A 16,197-nucleotide genomic window follows, 5' to 3' on the forward strand; every position below is an offset into this window, starting at 1 on the left:
AGGCTAAATTGGGGAACAAACTCAGACAGGTAGGAAGGGACCAAATTATTCATGGCTTTGAAGGTCAGGCTGATGAACTAACTGATTGGGATAAATACAAATTATAAATTAAGGACAGGTTTTGCTGCCACAATTTTTAGATATTTTGGATTATGGAATTGTGAATAAGGAATCATAGATTGAATTTATATAGATCTTTGTTTTAGTAGGCTAGATTTTTATGTATGTATTTATTTATTTTTGATTTTTTCTTTTTTTTTCTGTTTCAAGTTTTTATTTAAATTCTAGTTAGTTATCCTATAGTGTAATATTGGTTTCAGGAATAGAATTTAGTTAGGTTCATCACTAACACCCAGTGCTCATCCCAACAAGTACCCTCCTTAATGCCCATCACCCTAGCCCCTCTCCTCTCCCTCCATCAATGCTTAGTTCTCTATGGTTAAGAGTCTCTTATGGTTTGCCCCCCACTCTTTTTTCCCCCCTCTTCCCCTATGTTCATCTGTTCTGTTTTTTAAATTCCACATATGAATGAAATCATTTAGTATTTGTCTTTCTCTGACAGACTTGTTTCACTTAATATAATAGACTCTAGTTCCATCCACATCATTGTGAATGGCAAGATTTCATTCTTCTTAATGGCTGTGTAATATTCCTGTGTGTGTGAACTGCACCTTCTTTATCCATTCACCTATCCGTAGAGACTTTGGCTGCTTCCATAATTTGGCTGTTGCAAATAATGAGGCAATAAACAGGGATGCATGTCTCCCTTTGGATTAGTGTTTTTGTATTTTTTGGGTAAATACCCAGTAGTGTGATTACTGGATCAGAGGGTAGTTCTGTTTTTAATTTTTTGAGTAACCTGCATACTGTTTTCCACAGTGGCTGCAGTGCAGTTTGCACTGGGTTCTTTTCTCTCTATATCCTTGCCAACACTTGCTGTCTTTGTGTGTTTGATTTTAGCCATTCTGACAAGTATGAGGTCATATATCTCATTGTGGTTTTGATTTGCATTTACCTGATGATGAGTGATGTTGAGCATCTTTTCATGTATATGTTGACCATCTGTATGTCTTCTTTATAGAAATGTGTGTTCATGTCTTCTGCCCATTTTTAAAAATTGGATTGTTTTTTTGGTTGTGTATTAGTTCTATATATATTTTGGATACCACCCCTTTTTCAGATATTTTGTTGATTGTTTCCTTTGCTGTTGAGAAGCCTTTTATGCTGATGTAGTCTCAATAGTTTATTTTTTATTTTATTTTCCTTGCCTGAGGAGACCATATCTAATAAGTTGTTATGGTCAGTGTCAGAGACATAACCCACCGTGCTCTCTTCTAGGATTTTTATGGTTTCAGGTCTCACATTTAGGACCCTGGTGTAAGAAATTGGTCCAGTTTTGTTGTTTTGCATGTTGCTGTCTAGTTTTCTTAACACCATTTATTGAAGAGACTTGTCTTTTTCCCATTGCATATTCTTGCTGCCTTTGTCGAAGATTAATTGACCATATAATTGTGGGTTTACTTCTGGGCTGTCTGTTCTTTTTTTTTTGTTTTTGTTTTTTAAGTTCATTTATTTTGAGAGAGAGAGAGAGAGAGAACATGAGCAGGGGAGAGGCAGAGAGAGAGAGAGGGAGAGAGAGAATCCTAAGCAGGCTCCATGCTGTCAGCACAGAGCCCTACATGCTCTAACCCATGAACTGTGAGATCATGACGAGCCGAAATCAAGAGTTGGACACTTAACTGACTGAGCCACCCAGGTGCCCTCTGCCCTTTCTATTCTGTTCTCTTGATCTATGTGTTTGTTTTTGTGCAGTACCATACTGTTTTGATTACTGTAGCTTTGTTGTGAATCTTGAAACCTGGGATTGTGATACATCCAGTTTTATTATATTTTTTAAGTAGGCTCCACACCCACTGTGGGCCTTGAACTTATTAGGACTCTGAGATAAAGAGTCCTATGTTCTACCAACTAAGACAACCAGGTGCCCCCAGTTTTGTTATTCTTTTTCAAGATTGCTTTTGCTATTGAGGGGCTTTTGTGGTTCCATACAAATTTTAAGACTATTTGTTCTCGTTCTGTGAACAATAACTATTGGTATTTTGATAGGGATTACATTAAATCTGTAGATTGCTTTTGGTAGTATGCACATAGTATTTGTTCTTCTAGTCCATGAGTTTAGAAGATCTTTCCATTTGTGTCTTTAGTTTCTTTCATCAGTGTTTTACAGTTTTGAGAGTGCAAATCTTTCACCTCTTTGGCTAAGTTTATTCCCAGGTATTTTATTATTTTTGGTGCAGTTGTAAATGGGGTTATTAATTTCTCTTTTCGTTACTTCTTTATTAGCGCATAGAAATGCAATTGATTTCTGTATATCAGTTTTGTATTCTGTAGCCTTACTAAATTCATTTATCAGTTCTGATAGTTTTTTGGTGGAGTCTTTAGGGTATTCTACATATGATATCATGTCATCTGCAAATAGTGAAAGTTTCACTTCTTCCTTACCAATTTGGATTCCTTTTATTTCTTTTTGTTGTCTGATTGGTGTGGTTAGGACATCCAGTCATGTGTTGAATAAAAGTGGTGAGAGTGGACATTTTGTCTTGTTCCTGACCTTAGAAGCTTTCATTAGTTTTCCCCCACTGAGTATGATGGTTGCTATGAGCTTCTCATATATGGCCTTCATTATGTTGAGGTATGTTCCCTGTAAACGTACATTGTGGAGGGTTTTTATCGTAAATGGATACTGTACTTTATCAAATGCTTTTTCTGCATCTACTGAAATGATCATATGGTTTTTATCCTTTCTTGTTAGTGTGATGTATCATGTTGATTGATTTATGAATATCAAACATCCTTGCATTCCAGGAATAAATTCCACTTTATTGTGGTGAAATATTGTTCTAAATATATTATTGGACCCAGTTTGCTAATATGAGGATTTTTGTGTCTCTGTTCATCAGAGATATTGCCCTGTAGTTCTCTCTTTTTTTTTTTTTTTTTTTTTTTTGTAGTGTCTTTATCTGATTTTGGTATCAGGGTAATGATAGAATGAATTTGGAAGCTTTCTTTTTTCTTTTATTTTTTGGAGTAATTTGAGAAGAATAGATACTAACTATTCTTTAAATGTTTGATAGAATTCATAGCTGTCTGGTCCTAGACTTTGGTTGGGAGTTTTTTGATTACTGATTCAATTTCATTGCTGGTAATTGGTATGTTCGGTATTTTTATTTTTTCCTCGTTTACTTTTGGGAGGTTATATGTTTCTATGAGTTTATCCATTTCTTCTAGGTTGTCCAGTTTGTTGGCATATGACTTTTCATAATACTCTTTTATAATCCCTTGTATTTCTGTGGTGTTGGTTGTTATTTCTCCTCTTTCATTCCTGATTTGAGTCCATTCTCTCTTTTTTTATGAGTCCTGCTAAAGATTTATCAGTTTTGTTGATCTTTTCAAAGAACCAGCTCCTGGTTTCATCCATCTGTTCTATTTTTTTAGTTTCTCTTTTATTTATTCCTGCTCTAATCTTTATTACTTCCTTCCTTTTACTGGTTTTTGGGTTTTGCTCTTCTTTTTCTAGCTCCTTTATTTGTAAGGTTAAGTTGTTTATTTGAGATTTTTCATGCTTCTTCAGATAGGTCTGTATTGTTATAAACTTCCTTCTTAGAACAGCTTTTGCTGGATCCCAAAGATTTTGGAGTGTTGTATTCCCATTTTCATTTGTTAGTGTATTTTTGGATTTCTTCTTTGATATCTTTATTGAACCATTCATTGCTTAGTAGCATGTATTTTTGTTCTTTCCAGATATTTTCTTATGTTTGATTTCTAGTTTCATAGCATGTGGTTAGAAAAGATGCATGGTATAACTTCAGTCTTCTTGAATTTGTTGAGACTTGTTTTGTGGTCTAATATGTAATCTATTTTGGAGAATGTGTGCTTGCAAAGAATGTGTATTCTGCTGTTTTAGGGTGGAATGTTCCGAATATATCTATTAGATCATCTGGTCCAGTGTATCTTTTAGAGTCACTGTTGGTGATTTTCTGTTGGATGATGTGCCCATTGCTGTAAGTGGTGTGTTAAAGTCCCCTACTATTATTGTGTTACTGTTGATTGCTTCCTGTATGTTTATTTTCAGCTGCTTAATGTATTTGGGTCCTCCCATGGTAGATGCATATATATTTCTAATTGTTATATCTTCTTGTTGGGTTGTCCCCTTTATGTTTACACAGTGTCCTTCTTTTTCTCTTTTTACAGTCTTTGTTTTGTTCCAGGTAAGTATTGCCACCCTGGCTTTCTTTTCACTTCCATTTGTTTAAGAAATGCTTCTTCCCTTCACTTTCAATCTGCATGTTTCTTTAAGTCTGAAATGAGTCTCTTAAAGGCAGCATGTAGATGGGTCTTACATTTTTTATCTACTCCATCACTTTTTGTGTCTTTTGGAATGTTTAGTCCATCTACATTCAAAGTAATTATTGATAGGTATGTACTTATTGCCATTTTGTTACTTGTTTTATGTCTGTTTATGTAGTTCTTCTCTGTTCTTTCTCTTGCTGTCTCCTCTCATGGTTTGCTGGCTTTCTTTAGTGATGTATTTGGATTCCTTTCTTTTCATTATTTCAATATCTATTATTGATTTTTGATTTGTGGTTACTATTAGGTTTGTATATAATATTTTCTGCATATAGCAATCTATTATTTTAATAGCCACTTAAGTTTTAACCCATTCTTTTTTTTTTTTTTTTTTAATTTTTTTTTCAACGTTTTTTATTTATTTTTGGGACAGAGAGAGACAGAGCATGAATGGGGGAGGGGCAGAGAGAGAGGGAGACACAGAATCGGAAACAGGCTCCAGGCTCCGAGCCATCAGCCCAGAGCCTGACGCGGGGCTCGAACTCACGGACCGCGAGATCGTGAGCTGGCTGAAGTCGGACGCTTAACCGACTGCGCCACCCAGGCGCCCCATTTTTAACCCATTCTTTACTCCTTTTCCCTCCACATTTTAGGTATATGGTGTCATGCTTTGCATCCTTTTATTTTGTGAGTCATTTGACTAATTCTTATAGATACACTTATTTTTACTGATTTTGTGCTACGTGCTTTTCTTACTCCTATATATAAGTCTTTCTACTCAGAGTTACCTTTAACATTTCTTGTAGGGCTGGTTTACTGGTCTTGAGTTCCTTTAAGTTTTGTTTGGGAAACTGTATCTCTCTCTCTCTATTCTAAATGATAGCCTTGTTGGATAGAGTATTCTCGGCTGCATGTGTTTTCCTTTCAGCACACTGAATATATCATGCCAGTCCCTCTGGCCTGCAAAATCCTGCTGAAAAATCTGCTGATAGTTTTATAGGGTTTCTCTTGTATGGAACTGTATGGAACTTGTATGGAACTGTTTTCTTATCTCCTGCTGCTTTTAGAATTGTCTCTTTATCACTGCTTCTTGCCATTTTAGTTGCTATGTGTCTTGGTGTGGACTTTCTTGAGTTGATTTTGTTGGGGGCTCTCTGTGCCTTCTGGATTTGGATTTCTGTTTTCTTCCCCAGATTCAGGATGTGTTGAGCCATTATGTCTTCAAATAAATTTTCTTCCCCCCTTTCTCTCTCTTTTCCTTATCTCTCCTTTCTCTTCTCCTTCCCTATAATGCAAATGTCATTATGTTTGATGGTGTTGCTGAGTTCTATAAGTCTATTTTCACTTTATTATTATTATTTTTTCTCTCTTAACGTTCAGCTTGTTTTCTATCCCTTTGCCTTCCAGGTTGCTAATTTGTTCCTCTGCTTTACCTAGTCTATTTATTCCATCTAGTGTATTTTAAATTTTAGTTATTGAGTTGTTCATCTCTGAATGGTTCTTTTTTATGTTTTCTGTTTCCTTGTTAAGTGTCTCACTGATATCCTCCACTCTTTTCCCTAGTCCTTTGTGTATCTTCTTTTTTTAAAGTTTCATTTATTTATTTTGCGAGAGAACAAGAGAAAACACGAGTGTGGGAGGGGCAGAGAGAGAGAGAATCCCAAGCAGGCTCCATGCTGTTAGTGCAGAGCCTGATGCAGGGCTCAAGCTCACAAACTGTGAGATATATGACCTGAGCTGAAATCAAGAGTCAGTCATTAAACCAGCTGAGCCACCCAGATGCTCCCAGTGCATATATTTATGACCATTACTTTAAATTCTCAGTAGGAATATTACTTATCTCCCTTTTGCTTGGGTCTTTGCTGTGATTTCATCCTGTTCTTTCACTTAGGACATATTACTCTGTCTTCTCATTTCATTTAACTCTCTGTGTCTGTTTCTATGTGGTTCAACAGTCAGCTACATCTCTTGCTCTTGAAATTAGTGGCCTTATGAAGAAGAGGTCATTAGTGTGTTACAGTGCAGTGTCCCCTGTTCACCAGAACCTGCCACTTAGGGGCATCTCCTGTGTGTGTTGTGTGTATCCTGCTGTTGTGGTCAAACCACTTTTGCCTTCAGTGCAGTCATCTGCAGAGTTTCTCTTTGTCTGTTTTGGGCGGGGTTTATTCCCCATGTTGTAATAGGCCACTCTGCACTGCCTTGGGCTTGAGTTGAGTCAGAATAGGCATTTGCCAGAGCTGTGGTAACATCAAACTGCAAGGTGCTTTCCCTGTATTGTCCTCTGAGAAGCTTTTGTTGGTTGGTAGGTCTGCAGTCAGATCAGCTGTCTGCCCTCAGCCCACTGTCAGGACCACAATCTGACCGGTGTGTGTGGTTTTCTTTCTCCTTTCCTGGGGCAGGAGTCACTTTGGAGTGGTGCTGGCCCCTATCAGGGCTGCTTGCATACTGCCAGACTTGTGGCACTACTTTGGGTGGGCTCTGGCAAAAGTGTATTGGAAGAGGTGTGTCCACAGGAGAATGCGGGGCGTACTGTTAGCATCTTCACCCCACTGGTCCCCACAGGTGTTTGTGTATTTAAGCTGCGGAGCAGGGAAGGGAAATGGCACCTGTCAACTCCTTTTTTTTCTGGAGAAGTGTCCCAATGATCCCTGCCTGCCTAGCAAATGCATCAGAATTAGTTCCCACATCTCCCTCCACATACCGTTTCAAACTGCTGCTTCTGTGTTGTGTCTCTGCAGGGCTGTTTGTTGTGCTGTCACTTAAAAGGCAGGGACTCTGTTTCCTCTTGCCCTCCTGGCTCTGCTAGAGCAGAGCCTGCTGATTTTTAAAGTTCCAGGTGTTATGCCCTAGTGATTGTTAAGAACCTGTGAAATCCCTCTGCACCCTTGGAGTCCCTCCCTTTTGCAGACTATCCCATGGGTTCATTTAGCTCCTGACCATGTCTCTGCCCTTCCTACCCTCTTTGATGTGGCTTCTTCTCCACATTTAGCTGTGGAGTGTTTGTTGTGCCAGTCTTCGGATCCTTTTCTGGGTTATTCACACTGATGTGGGTGTTATCTAGTTGTATCCATGTAACTAGTTGAACTTAAGGTCCTCCTACTCTGCCTTCTTCCTCAGAAGTCTTTATCAACCTTTTTGATTAAATATTATTTATAGTTCAGTCAGTACCTTAAAAAATTTCCTATTTTTTTTCCATTTTACCGTTAGATGATGATATTGATGATGAAGAGTTTTATGATGAACATTTGGAGGCTTATTTTGAGCAACTGGCTATTCCAGGAATGTTATATGAAGACCTAGAAGGACAAGAACGCCCAGAAAAAGATTTTAAATTACCTGCAAATGATCTATTTCAGGTATGTTCCAGTCTTATGGTTTTTCAGAAATTTGACTTTAGAAAACTGTTACGGGTCCCTTTAGATATTACCATAAAACACAAAATTTGGTTTTCTTTGGTTTCTGTTTTTCTGGATAGAAAGTTATGAGAAATACCTTGCCCATCCTTTCCTGCTTCTTACTTTTTCTTCATCTACAGAAAAATGGAAGAATATTACAATGAACATGTATGTGTATTCCCCTTATCCAGATCAACCAGTTGTTAACATTTGGCCATCTTTACATTTTCTTTATCCCTCCATGAATACTTTTTTCCTGTATCATTTGAGAGGCATGTACAGATATTTTGACATGGCACCCCAATACTTTGACATTTATCTCCTGCAAATAAAGATATTTTCCTGCATAATCTCAATTCTGTTATCTAATTTTGATACAGTAATATAAATGGATATATCGTCCATATTCATTTACATTTACCCAGTTGCCTCTAAAATGCCCTTTACTTTTATTGTTTTTGAATCAGGATTTAATCAACGATTACAGTTGCTTTTGGTTGTCATGTTTCTTTAGTATTTTGATTTGTAGTTCTTCCATGTCATTAAAGTTATGTAAAATCTAGGCCTTTTTTGTAAAATGACTCGTAAACTAGGTATGTCTGATTGCTTTTCCTCTTACTGATTAGATTAAACATTTTGACAATTCAAATTAAGCATGTTCATTGTGAACAGGTTAAGATTAAACATAAGGATATTGTGTGCTTCCCCTTGTATTACATCAGGAGACATGGGAGTCTCTTTGTCCAACTCTTAGTGATGTTGTGTTTGATAATCTTGGTTAATGTGGTGTTGGCTAGCTGTCTCTTTGTGTAAGTGCCTTTCTTTGCTCCTTTGTTATCAAGAAATAATCTGGGGATGACACATTGAGGCCCTGTGAGCTTTCTATTCCCCAAGAACCTTTTGCCAACTGGATTTAGTATTATTGCTGAGGCCTCCTAGAAACAGTTATTCCTGTGGTGGTTATACTGGTGATGTTTCCAGTTCCTTCTATGTTATTAATTACCTGACATCCTTTTGTCAAGAAGTCATTCTCTGCTTCTCATCTTTTTCCCCTAAAAAAGTTTTTTTTTAATTAAAAAAATAATACAACTAAGTTATTTTTTAAACAGGCAAATGAAAATGGTAGCTTAAACTATAAATCTCAATCAGAAAATAACAGCTCTCTGACTTCCCATGGCTCACACTCTTCAGGAAATTCTGAAACAATCCACAAAGAGTCTGAAGAAGGCCATGTTGTTTGTGTGCCTGGGATCAGTAAGTATTAAAATACAATTCCATTGTTCTTAAATTGTGTTTGACTTTGCCTTTTTTCCAAAGAAAAATCATTTATCATATGATTTCTAAGTCCTATGATTTGTCATATGGTTGCTAAGTGTCATTTCTTTGGTATAATGTAACCTGTATTAATCATTGCATTCCTTCAGATTTTTAAACAGTCTAAAACTTTCAAAAGAGTTTTTAATGATACCTAAGTACATTAGTATTATTAGGAATACTGCAATATGAATTATGGAAAGAGCCTAAATTTCCACCAACTGATGGAATGGATAAAGAAGATGTGATTTTTATATTCAATGGAATACTACTTGGCAATGAGAAAGAATGAAATTCTGCCATTTGCAGCAATGTGGATAGAACTAGAGAGTATTATGCTAAGTGAAATAAGTCAGTCAGAGAAAGATATCATATGTTTTCACTCATATGTGGAACTTGAGAAACTTAACAGAACACCATGGGGGAAGGGAAGGGGAAAAAATAGTTACAAACAGAGAGGGAGGGAGGGAAACCATAAGAGACTTCTAAATACAGGGAACAAACTGAGGCGGGGGGGGGGGGGCAGAGGTGGGGGACAGGGGAAAATGAGTGATGGGCATTGAGGAGGGCACTTGTTGGGGTGAGCACTGGGTGTTGAGCACTGGGTGTTGTATGTGAGCAATGAATCATGGGAATCTACCCCCAAAACTGAGAGCTATATACACTGTATACACTGAATGCTAGCTAACTTGACAATAAATTATATTTAAAAAAAAAAAAAAAAAAAAGGAAATACTGCAGTATGAAGGGCACCTGGGTGGCTCAGTTGGTTAAGTCTCTGACTCTTAATCTTGGCTCAGGTCATGATCTCATGGTTTGTGAGTTCGAGCCCCGTGTGAGACTCCATGCTGTTCGCGTGGAGCCTGCTTGGGATTCTCTCTCTCTCCCTCTCTCACTGCTCTTCCCCACTCACATTCACACACGCTCCCTCACTCTCTCAAAATAAATAAATTTAAAAAGATACTGTAGTGTGTATTGCTTGCATTGGTTCCTACAAATGAGTGTGTTTTATTCAAACATTTGAGAATTAGAAATGAATTCTCTGTGTGGTAGCAGTTTGTCAGTTACTGTTGCCTTCTACTGATGGTTACCTTCTCTTATATGCAAATTGCTATATTTATCATATGATTTCTAAGTCCTATGATTTGTCATATGGTTGCTAAGTGTTAGGTTTACATGAAATAATTTAAATAGCAAGAAGCAGTTATTATATTAGATTACTGAAACTTTGACCTTGCTCCATTAATTTCTTTTCTTGTTTTTCAGGTAAATTTATAGATACTGGAGATAGTAGAAGGCATGTAGATGGTGTGTTATCATTTTCTTCTAGTACTCAGAGAACTGAGCAAGAGAAGGAAAGGGCAGACAGTTTGAAGGGTATTATGTCACATCATGGCAGAGTAAGTTTGTATGCATTTTCTTTAAGTTTTCTATGAAAGGGATAAAAAATCTTTTGTATGGTATCAATTTTTTTCAAAGCAACAACTGTTGACTTCTGGAAAATGTAGAAAGAAGTATTAAAAAATTTCCCTGCTTGGGGCACCTGGGTGGCTCAGTTGGTTAAACGTCTGACTTTGGCTCAGATCATGATCTTGTAGTATGTGGGTTTCAGCCCTGCGTCGGGCTCTGTGCTGACAGCTCAGAGCCTGGAACCTGCTTTCCGATTCTGTGTCTCCCTTTCTCTCTGCCCCTTCCCTGCTAATGCTCGCTTGCTCTCTCTCTCTCTCTCTCTCTCTCTCTCTCTCTCAAAAGTAAACATTAAAGAAATTTAAAAAAATTTCCCTACTGATAATGTTTCTGTGTGTGTGTTTGTATGTATCTTTGAGATCACTAAGATTATGTTAAATGTACAATTACATACATTTTCTTAAATTTAAGTATTCATTGATTTGCATTTAGATCACTCATTTGAAAAGTTCTTTAGCTTGGTGTCAAAACAAAAAAGCGAACCATTCATCTTGCTCAAACATGTTTGTTTTTCATTTTAGTGTTTTCTGTTTGTTAATGGTAACCCATTACTCCTACACTTGAAATTTGGTAGTCACTTCTGGCTCTTAGCAATTCTTTCTCCCCTTTTTAATGTATGCCTCAGGATTTGTTTGATGATTTTTAATTTGGAGGGAGTGTGTGTATTGATATATGTAGAGACAGTTATTTATCCTCATAGTAATCCTTTGACTGATTAAGGCGGTAAGTGATAATGGGATTGTTGTTTTTAAAGCTCAGAAAACCTAATTTCTGTCAGTGTGTTCTAAGGACTGTGTCTTAAGTTTATTGTTTCTTATTTATTCTCTTTACCACTATTCAAATTCAAGATGCTTACTACCTCATGTCTGATTTATTGTGCCATCTATAGTATTTTTACTTTCTTTCATTAAATTAAAAAAATGTTCTTTTATGTTTATTTTGAGAGAGCGAGTGAGTGCACAAGTGGGGGAGGGGCAGAGAATGGGGGAAGAGAGAGAATCCTAAGCAGGCTCCGCGCTGTCAGTGCAGTGCCTGAAGTGGGGCTTGATCTCTGACTGTGAGATCGTGATCTGAACTGAAATCAAGAGTTGGATGCTTAACCAATTAAGCCACCCAGGCGCCCTGCCATCTACAGTATTTTTCCCATTCCGTTACATTCGTCAATACCAGGTTAATCTTGTTACAAAGGTTTTTAATGTGTATGATTGTATGCATGTGTACATATGTACATATATATGTATATATACTACATAAAATATTCTTTGTGTCTCGGTGTTTCAAATTAATAATCCTTAAAATGCTTTATAATCTGGCCCCATGTTAATCTGCTTTTCTCACGTATGTTTCTTCTATACATCTGTTCCTATTTTGTTTTCTCCCTTTCTTCCCTAATCCAGATAATGATCATCTTTCCAGTCTTTTAAATTTTATTTTTTAAATATTTTTTTAATGTTTGGGAGAGAGAGAGCATGCGTGAGCGAGAGGTGAAGGGGCAGAAAGAGAGGGAGACAGAGAATCTGAAGCAGACTCTGCACACCCAGCGCAGAGCCCAACGCAGGGCTCAAACCCATGAACCATGAGATCGTGACTGAGCCAAATATGGAAGCTTAACAGACTGAGCCACCCAGGAGCCCCAGTCTTTCCAACCTTTTATGAAGTCCTTGGTTACTTTTCAGTAACTCTGGACTACATTTATTTTTCTGAATTCTCATTACAGTGATTGTATTGTACAATGTAGTGCTTTATTGTGTATAGGAACATTTTACTTATGCAGAATTTGCCTGTTGAGCAGCTTCAAGAATTTCTTACTCATCCAAGGAGTTAAGAACAGTTAACTGTACAGTTAAGTACAAACATGATAGAAAGCCCCTTGCCTCAGGTAACCAGAACAAGTGTTCAGAATCAGTGGGTTTTTCCTGCTCTGGATGCTTTGTCATATGTATAGTCATCTGACAGTATGGAGTTATGATTCTAATATATCTGGTTAACAGTCCAGCTCTCATCTGATTAGAGGTAGCCAATGAAAAAAGGGAGAGAGCATCTATTCATCTTGATTTTGTCAAAAAGTGATATTTGATAAATTTTATGAGTATGTCTATCCATGCCATTTAATTGTAGGCTAAGGAACTTGTCCTGTTATAGTAAGTATTTCTCTTATTAGCAATTATTTGTCATTAAAAACAATGTTTTTAGTTTTAATATTGTTGAATATTCACAAATTTCTTGGCAACAGGTATGGTGCTTGATGTTGTAGGTCATATAATCTCTTTTCATGAAACATAGTAGGAAAGTAAAGGAAATCCATGGATAACTATAAAATAAAGCAAAATCCTGGTTGTTGAATCTCATCATACCTTTGAAGAAAGTCCCCAAGTTCTGATTGAGTTACATTCTAAAAGTTTTAAGTTTCAGAGTCTTTCTAAGTAAAAACATAGTTTCTGATACTCTAATTCCAATCCTTCTAAAAAAGGATTTAATCACTGTTGGTATATAGAACTGCAACTGATTTCTGTATATTGATTTTATATCCTGTGACTTTGCTGAATTCATGTATCAGTTCTAGTAGTTTTTTGGTGGAGTCTTTCCGGTTTTCCATGTAGAATATCAGGTCATCTGCAAAAAGTGAGTTTGACTTCTTTGCCAATTTGGATGCCTTTTATTCCTTTTTTGTCTGATTGCTGAGACTAGGACTTCCAACACTATGTTAAACAACAGTGGTGAGAGTGGACATTCCTGTCGTGTTTCTGATCTCAGGGGGAAGGCTCTCAGTTTTTCCCCATTGAGGCTGATATTAGCTGTGGGCCTTTCATATAATGGATTTTATGATGTTAAGGTATGTTCCTTCTATCCCGACTTTCTTGAGGGTTTTTATTAAGAAAGGATGCTGTATTTTCTGCTTTTTCTGTATCTATTGATAGGATCATATGGTTCTTATCCTTCTACTGATGTTAGCTAACTTGGCAATAAATTATATTAAAAAAATAAATATTAAAAAAATATTAAAAAATAAAGGATTTAATCACAAGATAGCCAGACTCTGGTGGAGCATTCAGGTACTATGAATGTAAAGCCCTGAAGTCTTCAGGAGTGGTTTAAGGAGGGTGTTGAATGTAAAGAGATAGTGAGGGCTGGCCTCTGGTCACAGAGAATCCACTGTGGAATGAGCACTTACATTAAAGCTTTGTTGCTTGGGAGCGCCTGGGTGGCTCAGTTGGTGAAGCATCTGGCTTCAGTTAAGCGTCTGGCTTTGGCTCAGGTTATGATCTTGTGGTTTGTGAGTCCGAGCCCCGCATCCGACTCTGTGCTGACAGCTTGGAGCTTGGAACCTGCTTCTGATTCTGTGTCTCCCTCTCTCTCTGTCCCTACCCTGCTCACGCTCTCTCTCTCTCTCTCTCTCTCTCTCTCTCTCAAAAATAAATAAACATTAAAAAAAAAAAAAGCTTTGTTGCTTGGATGGGGGGAGGGGGAACTCCTACTTGTGGGTCAGTCATAAAGTGTGTTACATTATTTCATGAGATGTCTTCTTTTTCCCATGTCTTAAGGTCATGCAGTTTGTGTTACCATGAGGTGACCATTTTCTGTCCTTTTGAGGGCAAGATTAGCAGCCCATTTTCCTTAAAGGCATTTAAAGAGCTCATAAATACAAGCTACTATCTTAAGTAAATTTTTTCCCTTTTTGTTGTAATATTGCTGTATATAAGGAATAGACTTTGCCCCCCACTAAAGTATAGCTTGCCCTTGAACAATGTGGGATTTTAAGGGCACCAACTCCCTGCACAGTAAAAAATACACGTGATAACTTTTAAGGTCCCAAAATTTAAGTACTAATAGCTTACTATTGACTGGAAGCCTTACTGATAACATAAAGGTGATAAACATATTTTGTATGTTACATATGTTATATACTCTATTTTTACAATAAAGCTAGAGAAAAGAAAGTTATTAAGGAAATCATAAGGAAGAGAAAATACATTTACAGTTCTGTACTGTTTCAAAAAAAAAATCCACATATAAGTGGTAAAAAAACTTCTTCAGCTTTTGTTTATCTGGGAATGTCTTAAATTTTTCCTCATTTTTAAAGGACAGTTTTACCAAATGTAAGATTCTTGGTTGACAAGTTTTTTTCCCCTCCCAGTACTTTGAATGTATCAGCCTATTGCCTTTTGGCCTGAAGGTTTTCTGATGGGAAATTTTCTGGTTATCTTACTGAAGATTCCTTGCATGTGACAAGTAGCTTCTCTTGCTGTTTTCAAGATTCTCTTTTTGAGAGTTTGATTATAATGTCTTGGTATGGGTTTCTTCAGATTTATCCTACTTGGAGTTTGTTGAACTTTTTTCAGTGTTTATAATCCTGTCTTTAATCAGCTGTGGGAAGTTTTCAGCTATAGTTTCTTCTTGTTTTTCTCTTTCCTGTGCTTTTTTCAGAAAGTGCTGTTGGTCCCCAGTGTGTTGATGGTATCCCATGGGTCTCTCAGACTCTGTTTACTTTTTCTGAAGTTTAGTAATTTCAGTTGTCCTATCTTCAGTTGTCCTCTCTACACATCTGCACAACCTCTCTAGTGAATTTTTCACTTTAGTTATTGTACCTTCCAGTTCCAGAATTTCTTTTTGGCTCCTCTGTATTATTATCTTTTTATTGATGTGCATTTTGTGTATAGATCATTTTCTTGTTTGTCCACAACTTCTTTAGCTCTTTGAGCATCTTCAAGACAGTTGTTTCAGTCTAGTCTGACATACAGGTTTTCTCATGCAAGTTCTCTGTTGATTTATTTTTCTCCTCTGAATGAACCATACTTTCCTGTTTATTTGTATGCTGTGTGATCTTTTTTTTTGTTTGAAACTGTACATTTGAATCTTATGTGATAATGCTGGAAATCACATTCTCTCTTTTCTCTATGGTTTGTTCTTTATTTAATTTTTATACAGTGTGACTGTACTGGGATCAGTATGTAGTGAAAGCTAGAGGTTTTACAGGTCTTTTCTGAGCCTGTATTTTTTCCTGGGCATGTGCAGCAGCTCTCTTAATTTTCTCCATATATGGTTGTTTTTGATAGTCAAAGAAATAGGTAGGACTCCTATAAATATGCTGGTGTTCATTTTAGCTGGTGGGTGTTTAATCACTGGTGAACGGGCTCTGTGCCTGCAGCTCTGCAGTGAGAAGCAGCAGTCTGCCATCCGAACACAGAAACCTGATAATTGGAGACAAAATCCTTATTGTTTCTCTGGCTCCAGCAAACCATACTAAAAACTGGGGTTGCCCTTCCCACAGTTGTCTGCCTTGGGGTTCAGGGTGGGTAGCCACAATCATTCTAAAGTCTGAAGTTACTGACATTATTTGCAGTTTACCAGCCAAGCTTTTTTCTGGTAGCTGTAATTGTTCAAATAGATTCCAGAATTCCACAATAGTAACTTCATTTTTTTTCCTTCAAAATAGTTACTTCTGAGGTTTTTGCCAGTCCAGTCCTTGTCTAGGTGGAAAGACAGATTCCTGGTGCTTTCTTTTCTGCCATCTTTTTTGATGTTACTCTTCGTTCTTTCCTTTCCTTTCCTTTTCTTTCTTTCTTTCTTTCTTTCTTTCTTTCTTTCTTTCTTTCTTTCTTTCTTTCTTTCAGAGCGTGTGTGTGCACATGTGCATGCAGGGAAGGTGCAGAGGGAGACAGAATCTTAAGCAGGC

The 16,197-nt window shown here is 37.1% G+C and overlaps 1 protein-coding gene across 3 annotated transcripts in view; it reads left to right on the forward strand.

Annotated features, from left to right (window-relative positions):
• Nucleotides 1-16,197, forward strand: part of CEP192 (centrosomal protein 192) — a 132,974-nt gene that overhangs the window by 23,837 nt on the left and 92,940 nt on the right. For all 3 annotated transcript variants that reach the window (XM_040479475.1, XM_040479477.1, XM_040479476.1), the window contains exons 8-10: nucleotides 7,555-7,703; nucleotides 8,852-8,996; nucleotides 10,323-10,456. In XM_040479475.1, coding sequence (XP_040335409.1) covers nucleotides 7,555-7,703; nucleotides 8,852-8,996; nucleotides 10,323-10,456 — 428 coding nt within the window. The remainder of the gene's footprint in view (nucleotides 1-7,554; nucleotides 7,704-8,851; nucleotides 8,997-10,322; nucleotides 10,457-16,197) is intronic.

The sequence above is a fragment of the Herpailurus yagouaroundi genome, unplaced genomic scaffold (genome assembly GCF_014898765.1).
Source record: "Herpailurus yagouaroundi ecotype Mexico unplaced genomic scaffold, PumYag 142, whole genome shotgun sequence".
Lineage (NCBI taxonomy): Eukaryota > Metazoa > Chordata > Mammalia > Carnivora > Felidae > Herpailurus > Herpailurus yagouaroundi.